At 38.1% G+C, this 22,524-nt stretch overlaps 1 protein-coding gene and 1 long non-coding RNA gene across 2 annotated transcripts; one reads left to right on the forward strand and one right to left on the reverse strand.

Moving 5' to 3' along the window:
- Positions 1-718: 718 nt before the first annotated feature.
- Positions 719-2,903, reverse strand: LOC115921576. Its single transcript, XM_030979146.1, has 3 exons — positions 2,701-2,903; positions 1,560-1,767; positions 719-856 (listed from the first exon to the last, which is right to left on the reverse strand). Exons 1-3 carry the CDS (start codon positions 2,901-2,903, stop codon positions 719-721), a joined length of 549 nt encoding a protein of 182 aa, XP_030835006.1.
- A 3,705-nt stretch (positions 2,904-6,608) lies between these two features.
- Positions 6,609-11,744, forward strand: LOC115921711. Its single transcript, XR_004063062.1, has 3 exons — positions 6,609-6,977; positions 10,454-10,712; positions 11,041-11,744. It is a non-coding gene; the product is annotated as an uncharacterized LOC115921711 (long non-coding RNA).
- Positions 11,745-22,524: the final 10,780 nt, after the last annotated feature.

A 22,524-nucleotide genomic window follows, 5' to 3' on the forward strand; every position in this document is an offset into this window, starting at 1 on the left:
TTGAGTTTCAACTCTTGAAATGAAGGCATCAACCTAATCATTATAAAAGCGGCTTTGTCCGAGGGTATAGGAGGCTAAACTCTGACTCTCTCTCTCTCGAGGATGTCTAACTCTTTACAAGCATGTTCTACCGCCTGTGATTTCAGGTCATTTACGCCGCCTACGTGAAGAACAATTGTATTGCATCTTTCAAGCATTTTGGTAATTGGTCTGTATGGATAGCTTTTGAAATTACTCCCATTAAGTCTTGTCATCCATAATCTTTTTACTGATTGGATCTATTCTAAAGTTATTAGGCGACATGAAATTGAACAGATTGTTTTCCTCTTAATCGACAGTTGCCTGTATCACATTTTAAAAAGCCTTGAAAGAATATGCAGAATCCATTTCAATTTTCATTCCCTTCTATTACAGCTATTATTTTTTTTTCTAGTTCTGATGATGTAATTCTGAGCAGAAAGCTGTCATTTAATTTGATGATATGAGACTCGAGAAAAGCTATAGCCTTTATATGAGTATAGCGTTACGCTAGCCAGCCAGAATTACTGAAACTTCTTTCTCAGCACTGAACTTACTGGAGAAGGATGAAACGAATGTCTACATAAATCAGTTCAAGCTTTTAAAGAAAAGGCACTTTTTTTTCTTTCTTCTCCTCTTCAGTCACTCTTGAGATGACGAATAGCAAGACATTCACGGATGGCTGTTAGGCAAGAGAGCATCAGTGCAAGGAATTGGTGTCCTCATGTGGGGTCTCGGCCTCCACTGTCATTGGAAGCACATCATCTAGGAATGCCTCTCGGAGTGATTCTGGTGTGGTGACATGGCTATCAGGTATGAGACCAACATATCTGCTCCTCTGGAACAAGAATGCCAGGATGAGAGAAAGGGAGATCTCTTATGTTAATTTCTATGTCAACTTCTACATTAGGTTCTTTGTTTAGTTCCAGAGTCAATTATGATTCAAAATCAGTATCAATTGAAGCATTCTTCTCAAGTTCTGTCTTTCCTGGAATTTTTTTTTTCCTGTTTCTCTTACTTTTACAATGATCTAACCTAGATTGAATTAAGGCGTGACAAGTCATAATATCAATAAATCTACAAATCCTCCATATATTCAAGAGATCATAATTGCAATCACGCATTTCATTGTTTATCGTAATTAACGGTGTATAAACCGCACCTTTTTGCCGCCAAAAAAAAATCAAAGTCGGGGGTGCGGTTTATACACGGTACACCAAAAAAAAAAAATTTAAGTTTCGATTTATTCCCCTCCACCTGGCGCTATGCCTGGCAATGTCTCCCAGCTCAGTAATCGTTGTGTTGACTCACCACTCAGAAACTAGAACAACACTCAAATTTGTCTGTCATCTTGATTAAATGAAAGGCCTTCCCGCTTTGGTTTTTTAACACGGACCTGTCTCGACAAAAAAAAAAAAATTTTATTTTTTAAATTTTTTTTTAGGGCGAAAAAGAGGGGTGCGGTTAATACACGAGGTCGGTTTATACACCGTTAATTACGGTACATGAAACAATAATGTGAACATGGTATTGATGCATACCCCAAGATCTGAAACTTTGTTGTCGTCTTCTTCTTCGTCAGGCAGAGCGGCAGATGGGACGATTGCTGAGAGGAAGGCATCGTCAGCATCCGTAGGGTGTTCCTTCAGTGCTACTTCTACTGTTATGGGTAAGTGTTCTGTACTCAACAGATTTCTCCGGGGTGCTTTCATGGGACGCTTGTCAGGTATGAGACCCTGGTATTTAGTACTGGTGGTAAAGGATCAAAAGTGAATAAAAGCATTTTTTTATGTGTTTTTTTGCAAGTACTAGCCAATTTTCTTATTACATAATATTCAAGGCTTTGGTTTTGCAAACCCAATAAAAAACACATGCACACATTCAAGTATGGTACATGTTTTTCACCAAAGAAGTTTTGGCTGCTCTGTTCAGGTGTAGGGGGAGGTAGGGAGGGAGGGGGAGGGGGGAGGGAGGGAGGGAGGGAGGGAGGGAGGGAGGGAGGGAGGGAGGGAGGGAGGGGGGGGGAGGGAGGGAGGGGGGAGGGAGGGAGGGAGGGAGGGAGGGAGAGAGAGAGAGATACAGTATAGAGTGGTCAAGTGTGAGGTCATCAAAAAAGGGTTTTAGAGTTTCCAAATTTGAACTCCATATTCCGAAAGAGCATTAAAAAAAATGTCCAATTGATGAAAACCAAATATGTTAAATATTGGCTGAGATATGCCTATCCGATTAAATATATTTCAATGAGAAATCACTGTTATTTTGCTCTGGTTCGTTATGTTGTGAACCAGAGCAAAATAATTGTGATTTCCTAGAATGTCCTATGATGTCACAGCTTCAGTACTCTATATTATAATTCAATTGTGAAGGAAAGGGGGATTGGCATTTGCCAAGTATCTTCTGCTTCAACCCGAAACTTACATGCCGGAGGCAGGCTACTCTGTTAGCTCCCCGAGGTCATTCAGGATAAACCTTTGTGTTCAATTTAGTTCATGAAGTTCGATTTAGAGCTGTACAGTATTGCTTGAAATAAAGTAACACTCTCACACTCTTTCATGTATTATTCCATAGACCGGTATATGATTAGTGGCATCATGAAAACATCTATGACATGACATTTGAGTGTAATCTCAAGTGTACCGTATTCCATATTCCTTATGAAACACCGAAAATTAGTTGGTTTACCTGTCGGTGGTCCCTGTTTTCTCTTTGTCAGGTAGCTCAGCTGAAGTCTTGGAGGTACTCCCGAGAAGAGGGGCTCCACCGCCATCAGAAACACTATCATCTGATGTGTCACATATACAGGGACATGTTTTTACAGGTAGGCTCACTGGTGTGGTACGTGTAGCATTTTTTCCAGGACGCAATCTTTTACTCTTTCGCACCATGATGTAACGTACCTACATACATGTGTATTGAGGAGAGAATGAAATATAACTCAGTGAAACCCTATCTTTTTTGTTGATAGAGCTCATAGAGTGGAATATATACAGCATTTGTTTTCAATGGTCATAGGTTTCTATCTTTACTGCAACAAAAAAAATTACAATTTGACAGTAAAAAATACAAACACACTAAAACAAACACCTAACAGGAAAACAACAAAAAACCCAATAATCCCTAACGGAGGGAAGTAACTCTAACCCCTGACAGGAAAAAAAATCAAAAAAATGGAACTCTCACCCTGACAGGAAACAATTCCAAAATATGAAACTCTAACCCTGACAGGAAACAAATCCAAAAAGTGGAACTCTAACCTTGACAGGAAACAAATCCAAAAAATGAAACTCTAACCTTGACAGGAAACAAATCCAAAAAATGAAACTCTAACCCTGACAGGAAACAAATCCAAAAAATGAAACTCTAACCTTGACAGGAAACAAATCCAAAAAATGAAACTCTAACCTTGACAGGAAACAAATCAAAAAAATGGAACTCTAACCTTGACAGGAAACAAATCCAAAAAATGAAACTCTAACCTTGACAGGAAACAAATCCAAAAAATGGAACTCTAACCTTGACAGGAAACAAATAAAAAAAATGGAACTCTAACCTTGACAGGAAACAAATCCAAAAAATGAAACTCTAACCTTGACAGGAAACAAATCCAAAAAATGGAACTCTAACCTTGACAGGAAACAAATCCAAAAAATGGAACTCTAACCTTGACAGGAAACAAATCCAAAAAATGGAACTCTAACCTTGACAGGAAACAAATCAAAAATATGAAACTCTAACCCTGACAGGAAACAAATCAAAAACATGGAACTCTAACCTTGACAGGAAACAAATCAAAAATATGAAACTCTAACCTTGACAGGAAACAAATAAAAAACATGGAACTCTAACCTTGACAGGAAACAAATGAAAAAAATGGAACTCTAACCCTGACAGGAAACAAATGAAAAAAATATAACTCTAACCCTGACAGGAAACAAATCAAAAATATGAAACTTTAACCTTGACAGGAAACAAATCAAAAAAATTTAACTCTAACCTTGACAGGAAACAAATCAAAAATATGAAACTCTAACCTTGACAGGAAACAAATCCAAAAAGTGGAACTCTAACCCTGACAGGAAACAAATCCAAAAAGTGGAACTCTAACCCTGACAGGAAACAAATCAAAAATATGAAACTCTAACCTTGACAGGAAACAAATAAAAAAAATGGAACTGTCACCCTGACAGGAAACAAATCCAAACAATGTAACTCTACCCTGCTTTTTTTTCCCCACGTGCTTTGGGCATTTTTTGGTGGCGATATTAATAGTTTATGTGTATGTGACAATGAAAACCGCTAAGTAGCTTATTACCCAGTGCTGAGCTTCCATGATGAAACGCTCAAACCTTGCAAGTATTATTACCTTGCCATTCCTTTTATTCCAGATCTGTCATAGGAAAAGCTGAAATCATTACAGCCCTGACACACAGATGGATGAAATGGTCCTTAACATCGTATGTCCTTAGATCAATAGGCATTCATACATTAACTTACTTTTTGAGATCATGGAAATCTTTGTCAGGTCTGTGCCTGTAGCACGGGTGAGGGATCTACAATGAAACTGGGGTTCTAAGCAGGCCTTTGCTACAATGTATAACTACATTCTTGAATGCTGGATGCAAACATTAATAATACTGTCTACGGTAATGTTATATATGCAATCACTCAACCCTGAGAAAACGGCTAAGAAGAAAGAGAATTGATATTTTAATAATTGTTACTTACTTTTGGAGAATAGCAACCCCGGTAGAATTGTGAATCTTGAATGAGCAAAGCAAATGGAGCGACCAGCTGATCTTTAGAAATATTGACTGTTACTCCGTTGTGTGGCTCAGCTCCTCCACAGCTTAAAGTCATGCATTCCATAGTTCAATGATTATTAGTCGATTGTGCACACGTGAGCACAAGATTATTGTATGTTACAAAGACACATTGTGTTTGAAAATCGGAGCATGGTTATTTCCTCTTTTAAATACAGTGCTTGTGTTCAAAACAAAATAATATTTTAATTTCTACATGACTACACATGATCAATCATGTCCTTTATGGTATAACAAATTTACAAATGTCCTACATAAATTTGGATAAACAGTTGATGTACAATTAATAAATATTAATCTCTCCAGAGATAGAAAGTATGTACTCCTCAGCTCACTGTGTGTAGGTTACAATACAAGTGCTTCTTTGGGGATTTGGATTTGGCTGCTGTTGCATTGTGCAAGGACACAACTCACGTCTGGGAAGGGGAAGGGGAAAGGGGAGGTGGGGGAGGGGGAGTTGCCTCTATAGTACAGCAGGCACAGAGACTCTTTCATGCAGTCATAGTGTGTATTAGAGAGTGTGTGATGATAAGATTCTATTGGAATAATCTTTCTCCCAAAATATAACTACAGCCATTTCTGTCTACATGCATTTGCCAATAGGATGGAAAAAAAGGAAGAGAAGAGAAAAATCTGTAATTCTGCAGATTCAGTTGATCTATCATTCTATTGCCTTGTCTTCTTTCTTCTTTTGGCTTGTGGTATCTATCTGTGTATAAACTTAAAAGCCAGTAAACCAGTATTTGCCAGCCAAAACATCATTCATAGCAATGGAGGCCCCTTCCAAAAAAAAAAAAAAAAAAATTGTTATAATTCAAACCAATATTTATCACTCTTTCCAATAGCATATTAGAGCCGCTTTTGACTGAGACAAATCAGCTGATTAATAAAAAAAATCATCCAGAAGCATGACGTGAGCCAGTACCAGAAATAGGTGTCGCAACCTTCAGTGAATATCTTACAGCTATTGCCAATCCTTCGAATTATCTCCCTGCCCAACTTTGTCTTGCCACATTGTAATGTACATGGACCTTCCTCCATTCATTGTGAGAGAATTATTAGACGTGATTTAATGAGTGGAAAGGATCACTTTAAATGTATTGATGAATAATCATTACTGTTATCACATTGCAATATTGATTGTGTTTTCTCTCTCTCTCTCTCTCTCTCTATCTCTCTGTCCGTTTTTTCTCTCTCTCCCTTTCTTTCCCTCTCTCCCTTTCTTTCTCTCTCTCTTATTCCCCTCTCTTTCTTCTCTCTTTCTCTCCTCTCTTTCTCTCCTCTCTTTCTCTCCTCTCTTTCTCTCCTCTCTTTCTCTCCTCTCTCTCTCTTTGTCTCTTTATCTTAATTTCTCTATATCTCTCTCTTTAATCCTTTCTCTCTTCCCCTTTCCCCCTCTCTCTCTCTTTGTCTCTGTCTCTGCATCTCCCCCTTACATCTCCACATGCATATATACCATATGGATTTCTTCCTTTCTGATATTGTTCTTTCTCTCTCTCTCTTTCTCTCTCTCGCCCCTCCCTCCCTCAGCCTGTCTTTCAATCTGTAGCTCTCTTTCCATTTTTTCTCTCTCTCCCTTTCTTTCCCTCTCTCCCTTTCTTTCTCTCTCTCTTATTCCCCTCTCTTTCTTCTCTCTTTCTCTCCTCTCTTTCTCTCCTCTCTTTCTCTCCTCTCTTTCTCTCCTCTCTCTCTCTTTGTCTCTTTATCTTAATTTCTCTATATCTCTCTCTTTAATCCTTTCTCTCTTCCCCTTTCCCTCTCTCTCTCTCTCTTTGGCCCGAATTCACAAAGGAGGTTTAGATTTAACCCAGGCTAAATCGCGTCATAATACGTCATAACCCCGAGCTTTAGACCATGGGTCATTATTTTGGTATTCACAAAGGAAGTTTAGATTTAACCCAGGCTAAATCGCGTCATATTACGTCATATTTTTAGCCTGCTCAGAAGGGTGGTTTAAACAGCGGGCTAAATCTAACCCACGGTTTAACCCACGGTTTAACGCGTCATATGACGTCATACCAGCGAGCTTTGGCTTTTTAGCGCCGACGACCGTACAAATTTTGTTGACAAATTTGTGGTGAAACAAAGTGAAGAGACCTTCACAAAGTTGCTGTTTTTTCAACTTTGATAGCCTACATTGTAAGTATTTTTAGTTATTCACAACATATTTGTACCATATTCTCAGTTCTGCTACAATGGAAGCCCAATTGAACATGATTTATATGCGTAAAAAGTGCACGAATAATAATCTTCATCGTAAGTTGCACAGCCTTTGCGAACATTGTCGCAGAACCTAACGCAGCTCGGACCCATGCGTGTGTATTTGTGTTGTGTTGTTTATGTAATCCTGCGAGGCAAGGCAATTTCGCAATAACTGCGAATGTACCAGCTAACAATACGAAATTAGTTATAACACCACACAATTGTGTGATTCGGGAAGAAAAATATGTTAATCATGACATTCAAGACATTCCTGGCCTCGGGGGGGGGGGGGGGGGGGGGGGGGGGGTAGCGACAGTTCCATTTGTATTTTCTGCTCTGCTGATGCTGCTTCTCATCTGACGGAGGAGAACGAAAAATGCGGAAATGAAAATGAAAATTCTTCCACGCGCTGATGGATTTTACTAGTCTACTCTAGGCCTACTATTAGGCCTAGAGTCTACACTGACACTCAGTACTGACTGAATAAGACCTGAGCTTGAGCTCGAAGTCGGTGGCAGTGAGACACGCAAACACGACGTGGGCCTAGGCTAGATGATACTTTTGATAGATCTAACGTTAGGCCTAGATCTATCTAGATCTAACGTTAGTCCTCAGTCTCAAGAAATTAGTCAAAGCACGCCAAACCATGGCATGAATCTATTAAAAGTATTTTGTAAATTATTGTAAAAGATGCAGATCTAGATCTAGAAATCTAGAGGTCTAGATCTAGATCTAAGTTAGAATCTAGACCTAGATGATAGATCTAGATCTAGTCTAGTCTATTCTATTTCTAGATTTAGAAATTGAAATGGAATAAAATATTTTTCAAAATAGACCTAGATCTATGTAGACTAGTAGTAGATCTAGAGACCCTAGGTCTAGATCTAGGCCTAGGGTCTAGACCTAGATCTAGTCTAGGTCTAGTCTAGATCTAGGTCTAGTCTTGTAAGTACTCTAGACTTTCTAGATCTAGAACTAGTAGACCTAGGCCGTAGGGTATACCGGGGCAAACCCGGACTTTAGTGCCCAGCTGAAAATCTCAGTTTATTATGGATTTAATATCAATAATATTAATTATGCTAATATATGCAAATATAAACATACCAAAACTTGATGATTTTTAATCATTTGACGTCATAAAAAGCAATTTTAAGCCAAAAATAGCAGCGAAGTAGGGGATCTCCTCTTTGCTTGATGCGAGATACTAGCGAACTGAAATAACCGAATAAAAACTATGGTGAACTAAAAAAAGAAAAGAAAAAATCAAACCACCTCTGAAATTACCTTTGAAATGTTTATTAATTTTTTCTTCCGATATGCGCACATGATAGGGGCAGGTTGGGATGGGATGGGGGGGGGGGGGGTGCTCAATAGTCGCCAAATTTGGGGTAAAAGGGCAACTGGCCTTGGGGGGGGGGGGCTAAATTTATTATTTACTTATTTTTCTTTGTAATCATTTTTCTAATTTTTTTCCGGGGTGGCTCTTTTCTTTATTCTGCTTCTTCTTTCTTTCTCACCAGATATGCACGAAACATTGGGGGTTTGAAGAGATGACACCCCCCCCCCCTTCCTGATGGGGGCGCCAAATTTAAGGGTTATTTTAATCTTTCTTTCTTTTTCTCTGCCCCCCCCCCCCGTCCCTTTCTCCCTTTCTCTTTAATAGGCATGCACGCATCGAGGGGGCGAGTGGGATGGGATGGGGGTGCTGAAAACTCGCCAAATTTGGGGTAAAAGGGCAACTGGCTTGGGGGGGGGGCTAAATTTATTATTTACTTTTATTTCTTTGTAATCATTTTTCTAACTTTTTTTCCGGGGGGGGGGGGGGGGGGGGGGGGGCTCTTTTAGTTATTCTGCTTCTTCTTTCTTTCTCACCAGATGTGCACGAAACATTGGGGGTTTGAAGAGATGACAACCCCCCCCCCCCCCAAATTTAAGGGTTATTTTAATTTTTTTTTTTCTTTTTTAGTTTTCTCTGCTCTCCCCCCGCCCCTTTCTGTTTTCTCTTTAATAGACATGCACGCATCGAGGGGCCGGGTGGGAGTCGGATGGGGTGGTTTGGGGTGCTTAATAGTCGCAAAATTTGGGTGGAAAGGGTGCACAATTGGTATTATTATTTTTTATTTATTTATTTCTTTATTTATTCATTTCTAAATTTATTTTATTATTTTGGGGGTGATCGTTTCTTTGCCGTTTAATTCTGCTTCATCTTTCTCTCTCTCTCTCTCTCTCTCTCTCTCTCTTTCTTCCGATATGCGCGCATATCAAAGGTAATTTCAGAGGTGGTTTGATTTTTTCTTTTCTTTTTTTAGTTCACCATAGTTTTTATTCGGTTATTTCAGTTCGCTAGTATCTCGCATCAAGCAAAGAGGAGATCCCCTACTTCGCTGCTATTTTTGGCTTAAAATTGCTTTTTATGACGTCAAATGATTAAAAATCATCAAGTTTTGGTATGTTTATATTTGCATATATTAGCATAATTAATATTATTGATATTAAATCCATAATAAACTGAGATTTTCAGCTGGGCACTAAAGTCCGGGTTTGCCGACCTCAGGCTCTAGATCTAGAATCTAGTCTATGTGGTCTAGAATCTAGACCTTTCTAAAACTAGATCTAACTTTAGATCTACTTTTCATAAATTCATGCCAATTAAGCCCGCGCCGATGGTTTGTTGTGTTGTGTCTTGAGAAGTTGAGTGTTTGTGTGTCTCACCGTCACTGAGTTCGAGCACAAGTCTGAGCTGAATGAGAGGTAGACTAGATCTACTAACTTTGTCTTTAGGCCCATCTAGATCTAGATCTAGACTAGACTCTAGTACTGACTGTCGGATGTCTCTACACTCAACTCCTACAAATTTATACTAGATAGTATTCTAGTCTACATCATGATCATGTCTAGGCCTAACTGTTACTGTTAGAGTCTACATCAATACATTGTTGTACTTGAATTTTGAAGCAAGTTTAAAATCTGTGCAAGCAAATAGCCAATAAATCAATGTGTGTTCTTCCTAATCTAGTACATGTAGACCTAATCTTAGTCAAATTCAACCTTTCACATGGGACATCTAATGCTAATTTACATGTACATGTATCTAATTTCACATTTTATCAAGCATGAGTAGATTTTTAACAAAACATGACAGGAATTGGCCCCTACGTTCTTATGGAGGTTCAGTGACATCATCTTTCCTAATTGCCCAATAGTATGAATCAATAGCACTCATTTCTTTAATGCAATCAAAGTATCGTTAATATTTTTTTTAGAGTTTGCAAAAGCTATTAAAAATCAGATTGTCTACAATACAAAGAATGCAAAACATGTAATATCATAGGATTTATTTGATAAACAATGAATGATATTTTTTCATTTCATGTTCTAATTTTAATTCACTGTTTTCTATTTTGTTGTGACAGAGACAGCATGGCTGAATATATTCACCATCTCCGCCAGCTTGATCGGAATAGAGAGTTGATAGGCAGACCTCAGAGAGGCCTTCGTGACCCATGAACCCTTTTGAAGTGTATGATGAGTCATTTCGGACCAGGTACTGGTTTTCCAAAGAGACAGCGCTCTACCTCATCAACTTGGTGGATGAAGAGCTGAGGAGGACGACAGACAGAAACGACCCAATACCTATACAGGTAGTGACAGCACTTCGATTCTATGCTGTTGGTGAGTAATTTACCTTATTTAGTATTTAGTAAATTTCTATTTAATCTGGGCTGAGCGAAAAAGTAAAAGGGTAAAATTGCGGTTACCATGTTTTGCGGGAGGTTTTTTCATAAACCGGGAGATTCTACATCAAAGCGGGAGGAAGGGCGTGGTGGTGTGAGACTCCCTCTAAATGCAAGAGGGTTGACAGCCCTGATTTAATAAAAAATCTATTCTACAATTTTAAGGACTTTAAACATTTCTCAGTTTGAGAATTTGATCTGGCCATGTAACTTGTAAGAAATTGTACTAGTTGATATTTCACTAAAAGGATTTTTTTTTTTTACAGGGTCATTCCAAAAGATGCATGGTGATGAGGCACAACTTTCACAGTCTTCTGTAAGCAGAGTCATCAAAGACGTGTCAGAAGCGTTTGCAAGAAGAAGGAAACAATTCATGAAGTTCCCAACATCAAGAGAAGAAGTAGAAGCAACACAGCAGCAGTTCTACCAATACTGCAGGTTGCCAGGTTTTCTAGGTGCAATTGATAGGACTCGTGTCTACATCAGGAGTCCTGGTGGAGATCAAGCACTGTATTTTATTAATAGGAAGAACAGATACTCTATTAATGAAATGAAAATTTTCCCTTTTTTTGGAGATGCTCCCCATTTACTTTTAATCTGATTAATTAAATGACCGATATGGAATTGGTTCACCCTTTAGTTTCTCTGAACGAAACGTACACCCATGCAGTACTGTGGTCTGAAACAATTAGACCGTATGATTTGAAATCTAATGGTTGATATAGTTCCTCCCAAAAACATTTTTGCAAAAGGTACCAACCACTTTGAAAGGGAAATCGTCATCATCTTCATCATTATCAACATCGTCACTGAAATCGTTATTTGACTGCTTCATCACCATCGCCACCGACAACATTGCTGTCATCATTATCATCACTGACATCATTATCGACTTCAATATTGTCTTCGTCAATAACCTTGAATACTTGTTTTGATTATCCATATTAAATCGTCAATATTTAAATATAAATTTCTCTTGTTTGATGGTGTGGTTTTTCTCGTGAAATCATTAAGTTAGGAGGTAAACGTTTTACAAGTGAATGACCTACTTTGTTTATCTTGTTTAATTATTAATATACCATTTGCTGTTATCTATTACTTATAATTACCCAGTACACACCATGAATTAAAATGGACTCGGTATGTTTCGCTAAATCCAAACACCCACACAGAGAGAGCAAAAGATAAAGAGAGAGATGAAGAAAGAAGGAGAAAGGGTATGTGTGAGAGAGAGAGGTGGAGAAAAAAGAGACAGAAAAGGGGTACGAGAGGGATTTAAAAAATGGAGTTCTAACGAAATAAAAAGATATTTGAGAGAGGTGGGATGGAGAGCTGGTGAAAAAAAGAGAGACAACAAACAAAAACAAGGAAGGTGAAAGAGTGAGAAATAGAGACGAAATTTACAAAAAAGTTCTTTTCTTTTTGTTTAAATCGCTATTCCCTTGAGAAATTCAATAAAGCAGAAAAATTAAGAAAAAAAAATGAACGCCCCCCTAAGAAAAGAATTAATACAGGAAATAAACAAATTCAGAAAAAATTAATGCCCCCCCCCCTAAGAAAACAATTAATGCCCCCTCCCCCCTAAGAAAAATTAAAAACAAAATTACCCCCACCCCCAGTAAAGCCCCACCCCCTAAGAAAACAATTAATGCCCCCTTCCCCCTATGAAAAATTAAGAACAAAATTACCCCCCCCCCCTCCCCCCCCCCCTCAAAAAAAAAAAACCCATCCCCTAAGAAAACAATTAATGTCCCCTCCCGGGCCCCCCCCCCCCCGAATTAGGCCTAATAATTCTTTATCACATGTCAAGACTGCCTTGTTTTTGCTGTCCTCCTATTTTATGTGACCAGTAAGCCCGGTTTTTTTTCTCAATACATCTATGCATTTTATGCATTAATGCCAGTATTTTCTATCAGATAGTATTTATCGTAACCTTTCAGCCCTTTCTTTCTACATCATCAACACATTCTGGACTAAACGTCATCGATCGCTTTCGCTGCCTCTACGGAGTCTACGCTATATATAACACGAGTCTACTCTTACTTCGGATTGATTAATTGCTAAACTAAAGTGTGACCTACGCTCTAAAATCATCATAACAATCAACGAAAATGTGATCATATAGCTCTAAAATGAACACTACATCATAGAAAATTTTCACTCTGGTATAAGGGTCGTTTACAGAAGTTTTTTGTGGATTCTTCCATGAAAACTGTCGATGTTTAGTGTGTTGTGATGCCCAGCTGATCATAATTATGTCGGACGATTATAGGCCATAAATTAACAACGATAGTGAGGAATTATTGAGGTAATTTATGCGAAATTCTATAATATTTTGAGGACATCTGTCAGAGAACTGTTTTAGTATGTGAATAGTGATTTAAAGTCTTATCTCAACTTAGAATCGGTCGGTTTTCAGTCTCTACTTGTAGGCGAAGTGTAATAGCCCAAATACAACTAAATCTGGACTTCGCAGACGACGGTAAACTAGGTGGTGTAACCAAGTGTACTGAGCGCGCATGCTCAGTTCAGTGCTTCAATTCTGCGCATGCTCAGTTTATTTTTTTGCTCTCTTAGGCATGCTTAAACCGTGGGTTAAACCGTGGGTTAGATTTAGACCATGGGTTATCTAACCCACGCTTTGTGAATACCGAGCGAGGTTTAAACCGTGGGTTAGATTTAGCCTGGGCTAAATAACCCAGGGTTAGATTTAGCCTGGGTTAAATCTAAACCTCCTTTGTGAATTCGGGCCTTTGTCTCTGTCTCTGCATCTCCCCCTTACATCTCCACATGCATATATACCATATTGATTTCTTCCTTTCTGATATTGTTCTTTCTCTCTCTCTTTCTCTCGCCCCTCCCTCCCTCAGCCTGTCTTTCAATCTGTAGCTTTCTTTCTATCTTGTGCTACCTCTGTAAAGCCTTGCTTATTGTTCTTCCTCGTTGTGCTTCAAGAAGAATGCAATTGTGAACGCTTCGTTATGGCAGTTACGGTGTACGATGTACATGTATGTAATTTGTTTTTGTTTTTGTGAGGATGACTAATATCAGATCTATTTAGAGGTGCTCATCAACTTTATAAATACATGTTTTATTATATACCTCACTTAAGGAATCCAGCCATCTGATTGGTCGAAATTGCATTCATAAACTTTAACTATTCCTGTAAAATTCCCGGTAAAATTCCAAACCCATGTAATAGTTCAAAAAATAGTTCTAAAATCCCAGTAACCATGGTTACTGGGAAAATAGTTCAGTCTTGGTATTCCCTTGAGCGTATAAAAACAACTATTTCTCTCAAAGCAGTCATTAATATTATATTATTTCTTAAATTTTTTTTACTCTCATTTTCATCAGGGATGCAGATCGACTTAGCACAGGTTTTTTCAACCATTTCCTGCATTCCTAGACATGTTTGACTTTCTGACTAAATACCATGCAACAATATACAATTTTTCTATGAATTCGAAAAATTAAGAGAATGCGTATCAAAACAATTTGTAAAGATCTTTTGCCAAGAGTCTTTGAATAGTCTGTGTTGTTAACGCTCTTCTACTCATTCCCCAGTCTGTCTGTTTTCCCACAGCATGTTTTTTAAAAAAATGAAGCACCCACCACACCATTTGTTCCCATGAATAGAAAAGTATTCAATAAATTTGGTCCCCATAGCAGTTTTTACAAGTAAGATGGAATGATGAATGAACCGACACTCATTCAACACTCTATTAAAGCAATCGGTACATAATCTATTTTATTCCCAGCCTCATTATGCACATCTCACGCAAAATGCGATGTCTCAACAATAGTGGTGTAGACAGTAACGTTGCATTAAATGTCCCTTCTTCCAAGCACGCCAAAAAATGCCAAACCGGAGCCTGACCGCGATGTTACCAAGGGCAACTACGCTTTACCGGCAGAAATGCCAAGCCCGAAACATTCCTAAACGAAGTGTGATCTTTTGGCGTGTTTTGGCGTGTTTGGCAAGTATGACACTCGCAGTTGTAACATCGCGATGTTAGGTCACGTGACCTAACATCGCGATGTTAGGTCACGTGACTTTAGCAGCAGAGCTAGATGTCGTCCTTGAAGAAAATGATAGAACGATGTAAACAAAGAATAACATAAGAGAAGGTGATAGAAGGAAGAAACAAAGAATAACATAAGGAAAGACATAAAGAGAAAGTGATAGAAGGATGAAAACAAAGAATAATATAAGAGAAGGTGATAGAAGGAAGAAACAAAGAATAACAAAAGGAAAGACAGAAAGAGGAAGTGATAGAAGGAAGTGATAAAGAATAAAATAACAGAAGGTGATAGAAGAAAGAAACAAAGAATAACACAAAGAAACACAGAAAGAGAAAGTGATAGAAGGAAGAAACAAAGATTAACATAAGAGAAGGTGATATAAGTAAAAACAAAGAATAACATAAGGAAACACAGAAAGAGGAAGTGATAGAAGGAAGTGATAAAGAATAAAATAACAGAAGGTGATAGAAGTAAAAACAAAGAATAACATAAGGAAACACAGAAAGAGGAAGTGATAGAAGGAAGTGATAAAGAATAAAATAACAGAAGGTCATAGAAGTAAAAACAAAGAATAACATAAGGAAACACAGAAAGAGGAAGTGATAGAAGGTAGTGATAAAGAATAAAATTCGCCCTACATTCATGTCTACAGTATTTTTCCATCACGGTACTTATTTATATGCATTTATTCGGACCACGTGTGTTTATCCTTCCAATCGAGCATCGTGGTTCCGCGCATCGTTCACCCGCGTATTTTCAACGCCACGAGGTTTTCTTCACTCCTACATCCATCTTCAGTTGAGTCACACGCTTCATGATTTTCTCTCCAGGCTTATTATTCTACCGTGCCTATCACCTCTTGCATGGCACGTCAACTGGCAGTCTTCCAGTGGAACAGTTTAAATCAAGACCCGACATGGTCCCTTGGTTCTCCGCTGGGAGCTGCCAGTATCTTTGCTCCGGTAGATTTCTTCACCCCACACGAGCACGACTCACATACAGGTGTAGCTCATCTGTACAGTTCATCAACGAGTTTGATTCACTGCAGCTCTGATGAACTTCACATCAATCAAAGTTCGGCTCATCCGACTCATCGAGCGACACTCTGCTTCGCATCGGCACCGACTTTGTTTTCATCATTTCTACTCTTCACCTCCGACATCGAACGACCCACTGTTCCGTCGTCGAGCGCCACATCTCTTCTCTTCTCTTCTCGCCTGAGAGCTTCTCCATCTACATTCATCATCATCACGAGCGTCGGCGACGACGACATCGCGTACTTCAACCACGTCAACGAAGTCGCGTTTCCGCCATCAAGCCTCCGCACATCATCGCGTGAGCCCCTTCCTTCGTTTTCATCTCTCTTCATCTTCATTGGACTTTCGACCTCATTTCCACTCTGTCGTAAGCTCTATTCATTTCATTGCATTTACTCATCATTACATGACCATTTAAACTCCGTGCAATATTCACATTTACCATTTATGCATTCTCATTCTGAGTCATTTGCTTGACTGCACTTTGCAAGTGCATTGTCAGCTTTGTTTATACCTCAATAAACATAACGAAAAGGGAATACTTTCTTTCATTTATTTTATTGTCAGTGCAACCTTGCTTCCTCGTAGCTAAATAAAAATAAGAGTTATGTTGTGTGACGAGTGAACACGCTTATACACTTTCCATTCACAATACTCCACACACTCATTATCTCTAAAGAGGAAAGTTTTTGCATCAGAGTCTCGCGCATGTGCATTACCAACTAAAACACACCAAAATATCACTGAGCTTTTCAGTCGGTGATGTTTCCGCACAACGGGTGCGGGAAACATCGCGACTTTTCAAAATGAGGTATTTGACAGTAAAAATGCGCCTATTTTTAAAAGATGACTGGGTTAATTGTGTATTTAGCCAGTACTATTGAAGAAGAAAAAAAAAGAAGATATTTGATATGAGTTGAGTCTTATCAGGAAAAAAAAATAATAATGCACTTGAGAAAATGACAAATACATGTACAGATACACTGTATGAAGGAAAACCTTTTTATTTGCAAGGATTTGTATGTTAAGACCAAACAGGAGTCATGATATTACAAGAGGAAAAAGTTCCAGCTGTTCCCTCTTTCATGATGTCAAATATGATTTGTGAGCCAATTTTGAATATCGAGAAGGAAATGAAACCGCTAAAAAAGTATCGTAGTGCTTAAAAATATCTTTTAATCTGGAATTTGTAAAAATGTTAACTGTAATCCAGTTGATATTTCATGTGGACTCTATAGTTACTGTTAAATGTCAAGTATCAAAGTCTTTGTTGATGTGTCACCATCCCAATAAAATGGCGTTTTGGTGACAAGTTTGTTGACAAGAACACTGGTAGGAAGTCAAATGACAAAGAAGTGAAGGTCAGTAGAAAAAAAGAGATCTTTGCTTCCTCGATGCTTTTGAGAACAACATCACAAAGCAACTGTACTATTTTTAAGTTTAATGCACTTTTGATAAACAATCCTGCAACCAATACATGTCAGTTGTTTGTATTGAACATGTCTCCTTGAACATGTACATATATTTGTTCTTTCAATTCACCAATTCTGTTATATCTGCCATTGTCTCATTCTAGATCTCTCGATCTCTCTCTCCCTCTCTCTCTTTCCATCCCCTTTCTTATCTACCTCCTTCCTTCCCTCTCTCCCTCCCACTTAAAGGTACTATGTCCCATTTGCAGGCCCAAAAAATGAAAAAGTTAAATTCCAACTGCATTTGAAAGATAATACTAATTAAGAACTTCCCTAAAAAAGGTGGGGCTTGAAAATGTCTTCAAGTGGGAAAATAACGACTATTAGTTGTCAAATCGACTTTAGGGCTATAGAGCCCAAAAGTAATAGTCTTGATTTTCAGACAATTGTACCGAATAGTGGGAGGGGGAGGGGGAGGGGGAGGGTCTCTATAGTTTGCAGGCACAGACACTCACAGTCATAGTGTGTATTACAGAGTGTGTGATGTTTAGATACTTTCAACCAGTACAAGAACTTGACATTGTCCTTAAAACCAAACTCAAATCTTTCTCCAAAAATAGAACTACAGCCATTTCTGCCTACAAACATTTGCCAATCGGATGGAGAACAAAAACAAAAGAAGAGACAAATCTGTAATTCTTCAGGTACAGTCGATCTATCATTCGGTTACATTGTCCAATTTCTTCTTTGGGCTAATTGCGGTATCTATCTGTGTATATTCATACATTATTTGTGAAGTATTTGCCAGCCAACCTTATGGTTAGCAATAATGGAGCCTCAGATACTAAAGAAAAGAATTTTGTTATTATTCAAAATCGATATTTATCACTCTATTCCAATAGCATATTAGAGCTGTTTTTGACCAAGACAAATCACTTGATTAATTAATAGGAAAACCCATCCAGAAGCATGACGTGGGCCAGTACTGGGTGTCGCAACCTTCAGCGAATATCTTACAGCTATTGCCAATCCTTCAAATTATCTCCCTGGCCAACTTCGCCTTAATCGCCACATTGTAATGTACATGGACCTTCCTCCATTCATTGTGAGAGAATTATTAGACGTGATTTAATGAGTGGAAAGGATCACTCTAAGTTGTTGATGAATAATCATTAGTGTTATCACATTAATAATCACTGCAATATTGATTGTGTTTTCTATTTCTCTCTCTATCTCTCTTTTTCCATTTCTTTCTCTCTCTCCCTTTCTTTCTCTCTCTCTTCTTCCCCTATCTTTTTCTCCTCTCTTTCTCTCCTTTCTTTCTCTCCTCTCTTTCTCTCCTCTCTCTCTTAATCTCTCTTTCTCTGTATCTCTCTCTTTAATCCTTTCTCTCTTCCCCTTTCCCTCTGTCTCTCCCTCTCTCTTTGTCTCTGTCTCTGCATCTCCCCCTTACATCTACACATGCATATATATATATATATATATACCATATTGATTTCTTACTTTCTAATATTGCCCTTTCCTTTTTTTTCTCTCTCTCTCTCTCTCACCCTCGCTCCCCCAGCCTGTCTTTCAATCTGTAGCTCTCTTTTTGTTTTGTGCTACCTCTGTAAAGCCTTGCTTATTGTTCTTTCTCGTTGTGCTTCAAGAAGAATGCAATTGTGAACGCTACGTTATGGCAGTAACGGTGTGCAATGAACATGTACGTAATTGCAATGACGACCTTCGTCATTGCCTTGTTTTCGTTCACATTCTTCTTATTAATATTCTTACTTCTTCTTCCTCTTCTTCCTCTTGTTCTTCTTGTCGTCCGGAATCCCATTCGTTTTGCACGTAGTGCTTGTTATTCCTAGTTAGGTGCTTTCCTCATGTCCTTTTCCTTTCAAATTTCATAGGCATAGTCTCTAACATCTCATCAAGGTCACTACTTTCTTCGATTCTCGAAATCACTCATGCATAACCGTCCAGGCGCCATTTTGTCCGTTTCTGGTCCATTTTAAGGCCTTTCTTTCTTTCTTCCTATCTCCACTATCCTAGATCCTACAAACTATTAACAAATTCCTCTAGATAGTCTAAGAGATGTTCTTTAATCTGCAACGTATAACCTGCCCTTCAAAATGCCATCTTCGTACTCAAAATTTAAATCTGAAACCGACTCCGTCAAAAATCTCTCAAATTCTTGAAAAATTGACCCCTAAATAATTTAAAACTGCCATAACGTTCACATATAAATTCCGTTTTGTATTTAAATCTCACAGTATCTTGATCTCATAATTGCACATAGCCATGCCAAATTTCACGCTCCAACGGCTTTGCAAAACATAAATAGCGCCCTCTAAAGTTCTGGGAAATGGCTTTCTTTCTGTGGCCGTATCTCCATTATGGCTTGGCAGACCTGTACCCTTTTTTGGATTTAGATACTTGAAGATATGCCCTTTCCAGCCATATACAAAATTAAATACCCTATCACTGACCAAATTTGAGAAAATTGCCCTCCAAATTCTCCATTTTCAAGAAAATTCCGAAACAACTTCAACTTGCCCTAAAATGGCGATCTTTATACCTTCATCAATGAAACTTAACAGACACATGTATCCATGTACGTGACAACTGTCTGCCAAGTTTGGTAAAATTCGGATATGTCAGCGCAAAGTTATCGCCAAAAATGATGAATTTACTATGCATTACGTAATAGTGCGTTTAATGCGTGCAATACATTGCGCGTAGATAACAATGGTGTCAAACTAACCGCAATGAAGTGCCCTTTCGAATAATACCAAGTATAGTGTATGTTCACACTGAAAATTGTGAATAAATTGCATTTGAACAAAGGTCACTACACAAATTCCGCCGAGTTTCCGTCCGAATCTAACACGTATCGGCTATGACGTCATTTTTTCAGACTGCTTTTCGCCCCTTAAACATCCTTTGTTTTCCTTGAAAATTTGCAGTGACATTTTGTGTTGCAATACGCAGGGCACCTCCTAGCCGGATTTTTGAAATTGGTCAAAGGGGCCATTTAAGACGCCATTTTGTCCTATAAATCTATTTTACATCATGTGTTTCGATAGGATTATCATAGAAAAAAAGAGAGTGGTCTACAATAACAATCATGAAATTCTCTTTCTAATGATACCAAATACGGCCCATGAAGAGACATGAAGAGAGAGAGAAAAAACAATTTAACTCCGGTCATAATACAGATCCTGTACGTTTTCCGCCCTTGCATTACACGCATTGTCTATGGGGCATATCGGGTTCACGCTTTTGACCCCCAGAACGATCTTTATTGCAATGACGAACATGCACCAATTCCCTTGGTTTTTGCACGCAGTGCTTACGAGCCCTTTCTACGTCCTTTCCCCTTTCCCTATTTCTTTCAAACTTCGTAGGCATAGTACCATCCCATCAAGGTCAGTGTTGAGGCCTTTCTTTCGCTCTACCTATCTCCAATATCACAGAAGCTACAGACTTCGTACAAATTGCTCTGGATAGGGCGAGAGAAGCTCTTTCGTTTGACACGTAGAAACATGGCATCATTGCACGCACGCACATCGTTGTGACACGATTGCATTTCTAGTTTAATTTGTTTTTGTGAGGATAAACTAATATCAGATTTATTTAGAGGTGCTCTTTAACTTTATAAATATATGTTTTATAATGTCTTTGGTTTTTACTCTCATTTTTCATCAGGAATGCAGATCGACTTGCACAGGTCTTTACAACCATTTCCTGCATTCCTAGACATGTTTGACAGTCTAAATAAATACAATGCTATAATATACAAGTTGTTCATGGATTTACAAAAAGAATGCATATCAAAACAATTTGTAAAGATCTTTTGCCAAGAGTCTGTGAATAGTCCATGTTTTTAAAGCTCTTCTTCTCATCCCCTCAGTCTGTCTGTTTTCCCACAGCATGTTTTTAAAAAAAAGATGCACCCACCACACTTATAATTTTTCTTATAAAGTAGAAAAGTATTCAATAAATTTAGTCCCCAAAGCAATGTTTTCAAGTAGTTGGATGAATTGATTAATGAATCAACACTTGTTCAACACTCTATTAAAGTAATCTGTGGGTACATAATGAATCAAATTTATTCCCAGCCTCACCGTGCACCTCCCACGCAAAGTCCGATGTCTCCACTATAGTTGCTTGATTCCTGAAAAATTCATTCATCAAATGCGAGGGTATGAATGAAAGGGCCGTCTCTGTTTATGAATTGAGGGTGTGTTATTATTTTTCCCAGCGATCTAGGCATGTGACATGAAAAGTGTCTGGCAGTGGACTAAGGGAGGGGGGGGGGATAATCAGCTTCTTGTATGATTAGTTGAAAGACATAAAGTTGTACATAATATTCATCGTAGAGAAATGATTATTGCAGGTAAAGAAGGAGGGAGATTGGGAGAGCAGAACTGAGACAGTTAAAGAGGAAGAGTTAGAGAGAGAGAGAGAGAGAGAGAGAGAAAATGAAAAGTGATTTTGAGACAGAGAGAGAAAGGAATCGGAGGAGTATGATAAGAAGGCAGGAAACATAAAACATTAACATACATGTTCATCATTAAATCACAATCTAAATCTTTACAATTCCCTGATTGTGCTATTTAAAGCCCAGCGACACTACATGATCTGACTATACAAACCGAGTTTGGAAGAATTTGTGATAGCATTGTACATGTATATGAACATTTAAACATTTTAATTTCTTCATAGCCGAGGATCTCAATAATCATATGATTAATAAAATCAAAATTTCAAGAGATTTCATGTTTTCTTAGAGGAGGAAAAGGTGTTAAAAAAACTTGATAATGGAAAGTCAAGGAATTTAGTTCTCATATTTCTGTGGGAGCCTTGAACAAGGTTCTAATGTACATGTACTTGTATTATTTTCATGTGCTACAAAATATAAATGTGATACAGCTTCTATCAATTTTTTTTGTTCAGTTGCGTGTAGATCCATGATGTACATGTACCGGTACATATTGGTCACTGTTATATGTTGGAGCAATTATGTCCTTTCTTTTTCTTAAATTTTAATGCTTATAAACATGAATGGGGATAGTGTATTTTTTTACACTTGGGGGGGAAAAAAGAAGTGGACACTATTTTATAATTAAGACTTTCAAATAGATATGTAATACAAAGTTAACTTTCATATATCAAATTCAAAATAATTCTCATATTGGGAGACACGGTTATTAAGCCTACCATATGTTGCCCCTCATCAGCAATCTCAAGACTGTTCTATGCACCTTGATTTTTTCTCAGTCAACTG

Source organism: Strongylocentrotus purpuratus, unplaced genomic scaffold (assembly GCF_000002235.5).
Source record: "Strongylocentrotus purpuratus isolate Spur 01 unplaced genomic scaffold, Spur_5.0 spur5_scaffold_10, whole genome shotgun sequence".
NCBI classification, from domain to species: domain Eukaryota; kingdom Metazoa; phylum Echinodermata; class Echinoidea; order Camarodonta; family Strongylocentrotidae; genus Strongylocentrotus; species Strongylocentrotus purpuratus.

Bases quoted from the DNA above. Each gene is read 5' to 3' on its own strand.
- LOC115921576 (XM_030979146.1), bottom strand. From the start codon at position 2,903: ATGGTGCGAAAGAGTAAAAGATTGCGTCCTGGAAAAAATGCTACACGT. The intron at 1,768-2,700 runs GTAAACCAACTA...CTTTACCACCAG, and splicing joins AAAACAGGGACCACCGACAG to TACTAAATACCAGGGTCTCA. The intron at 857-1,559 runs GTATGCATCAAT...TTCTTGTTCCAG, and splicing joins ACAAAGTTTCAGATCTTGGG to AGGAGCAGATATGTTGGTCT.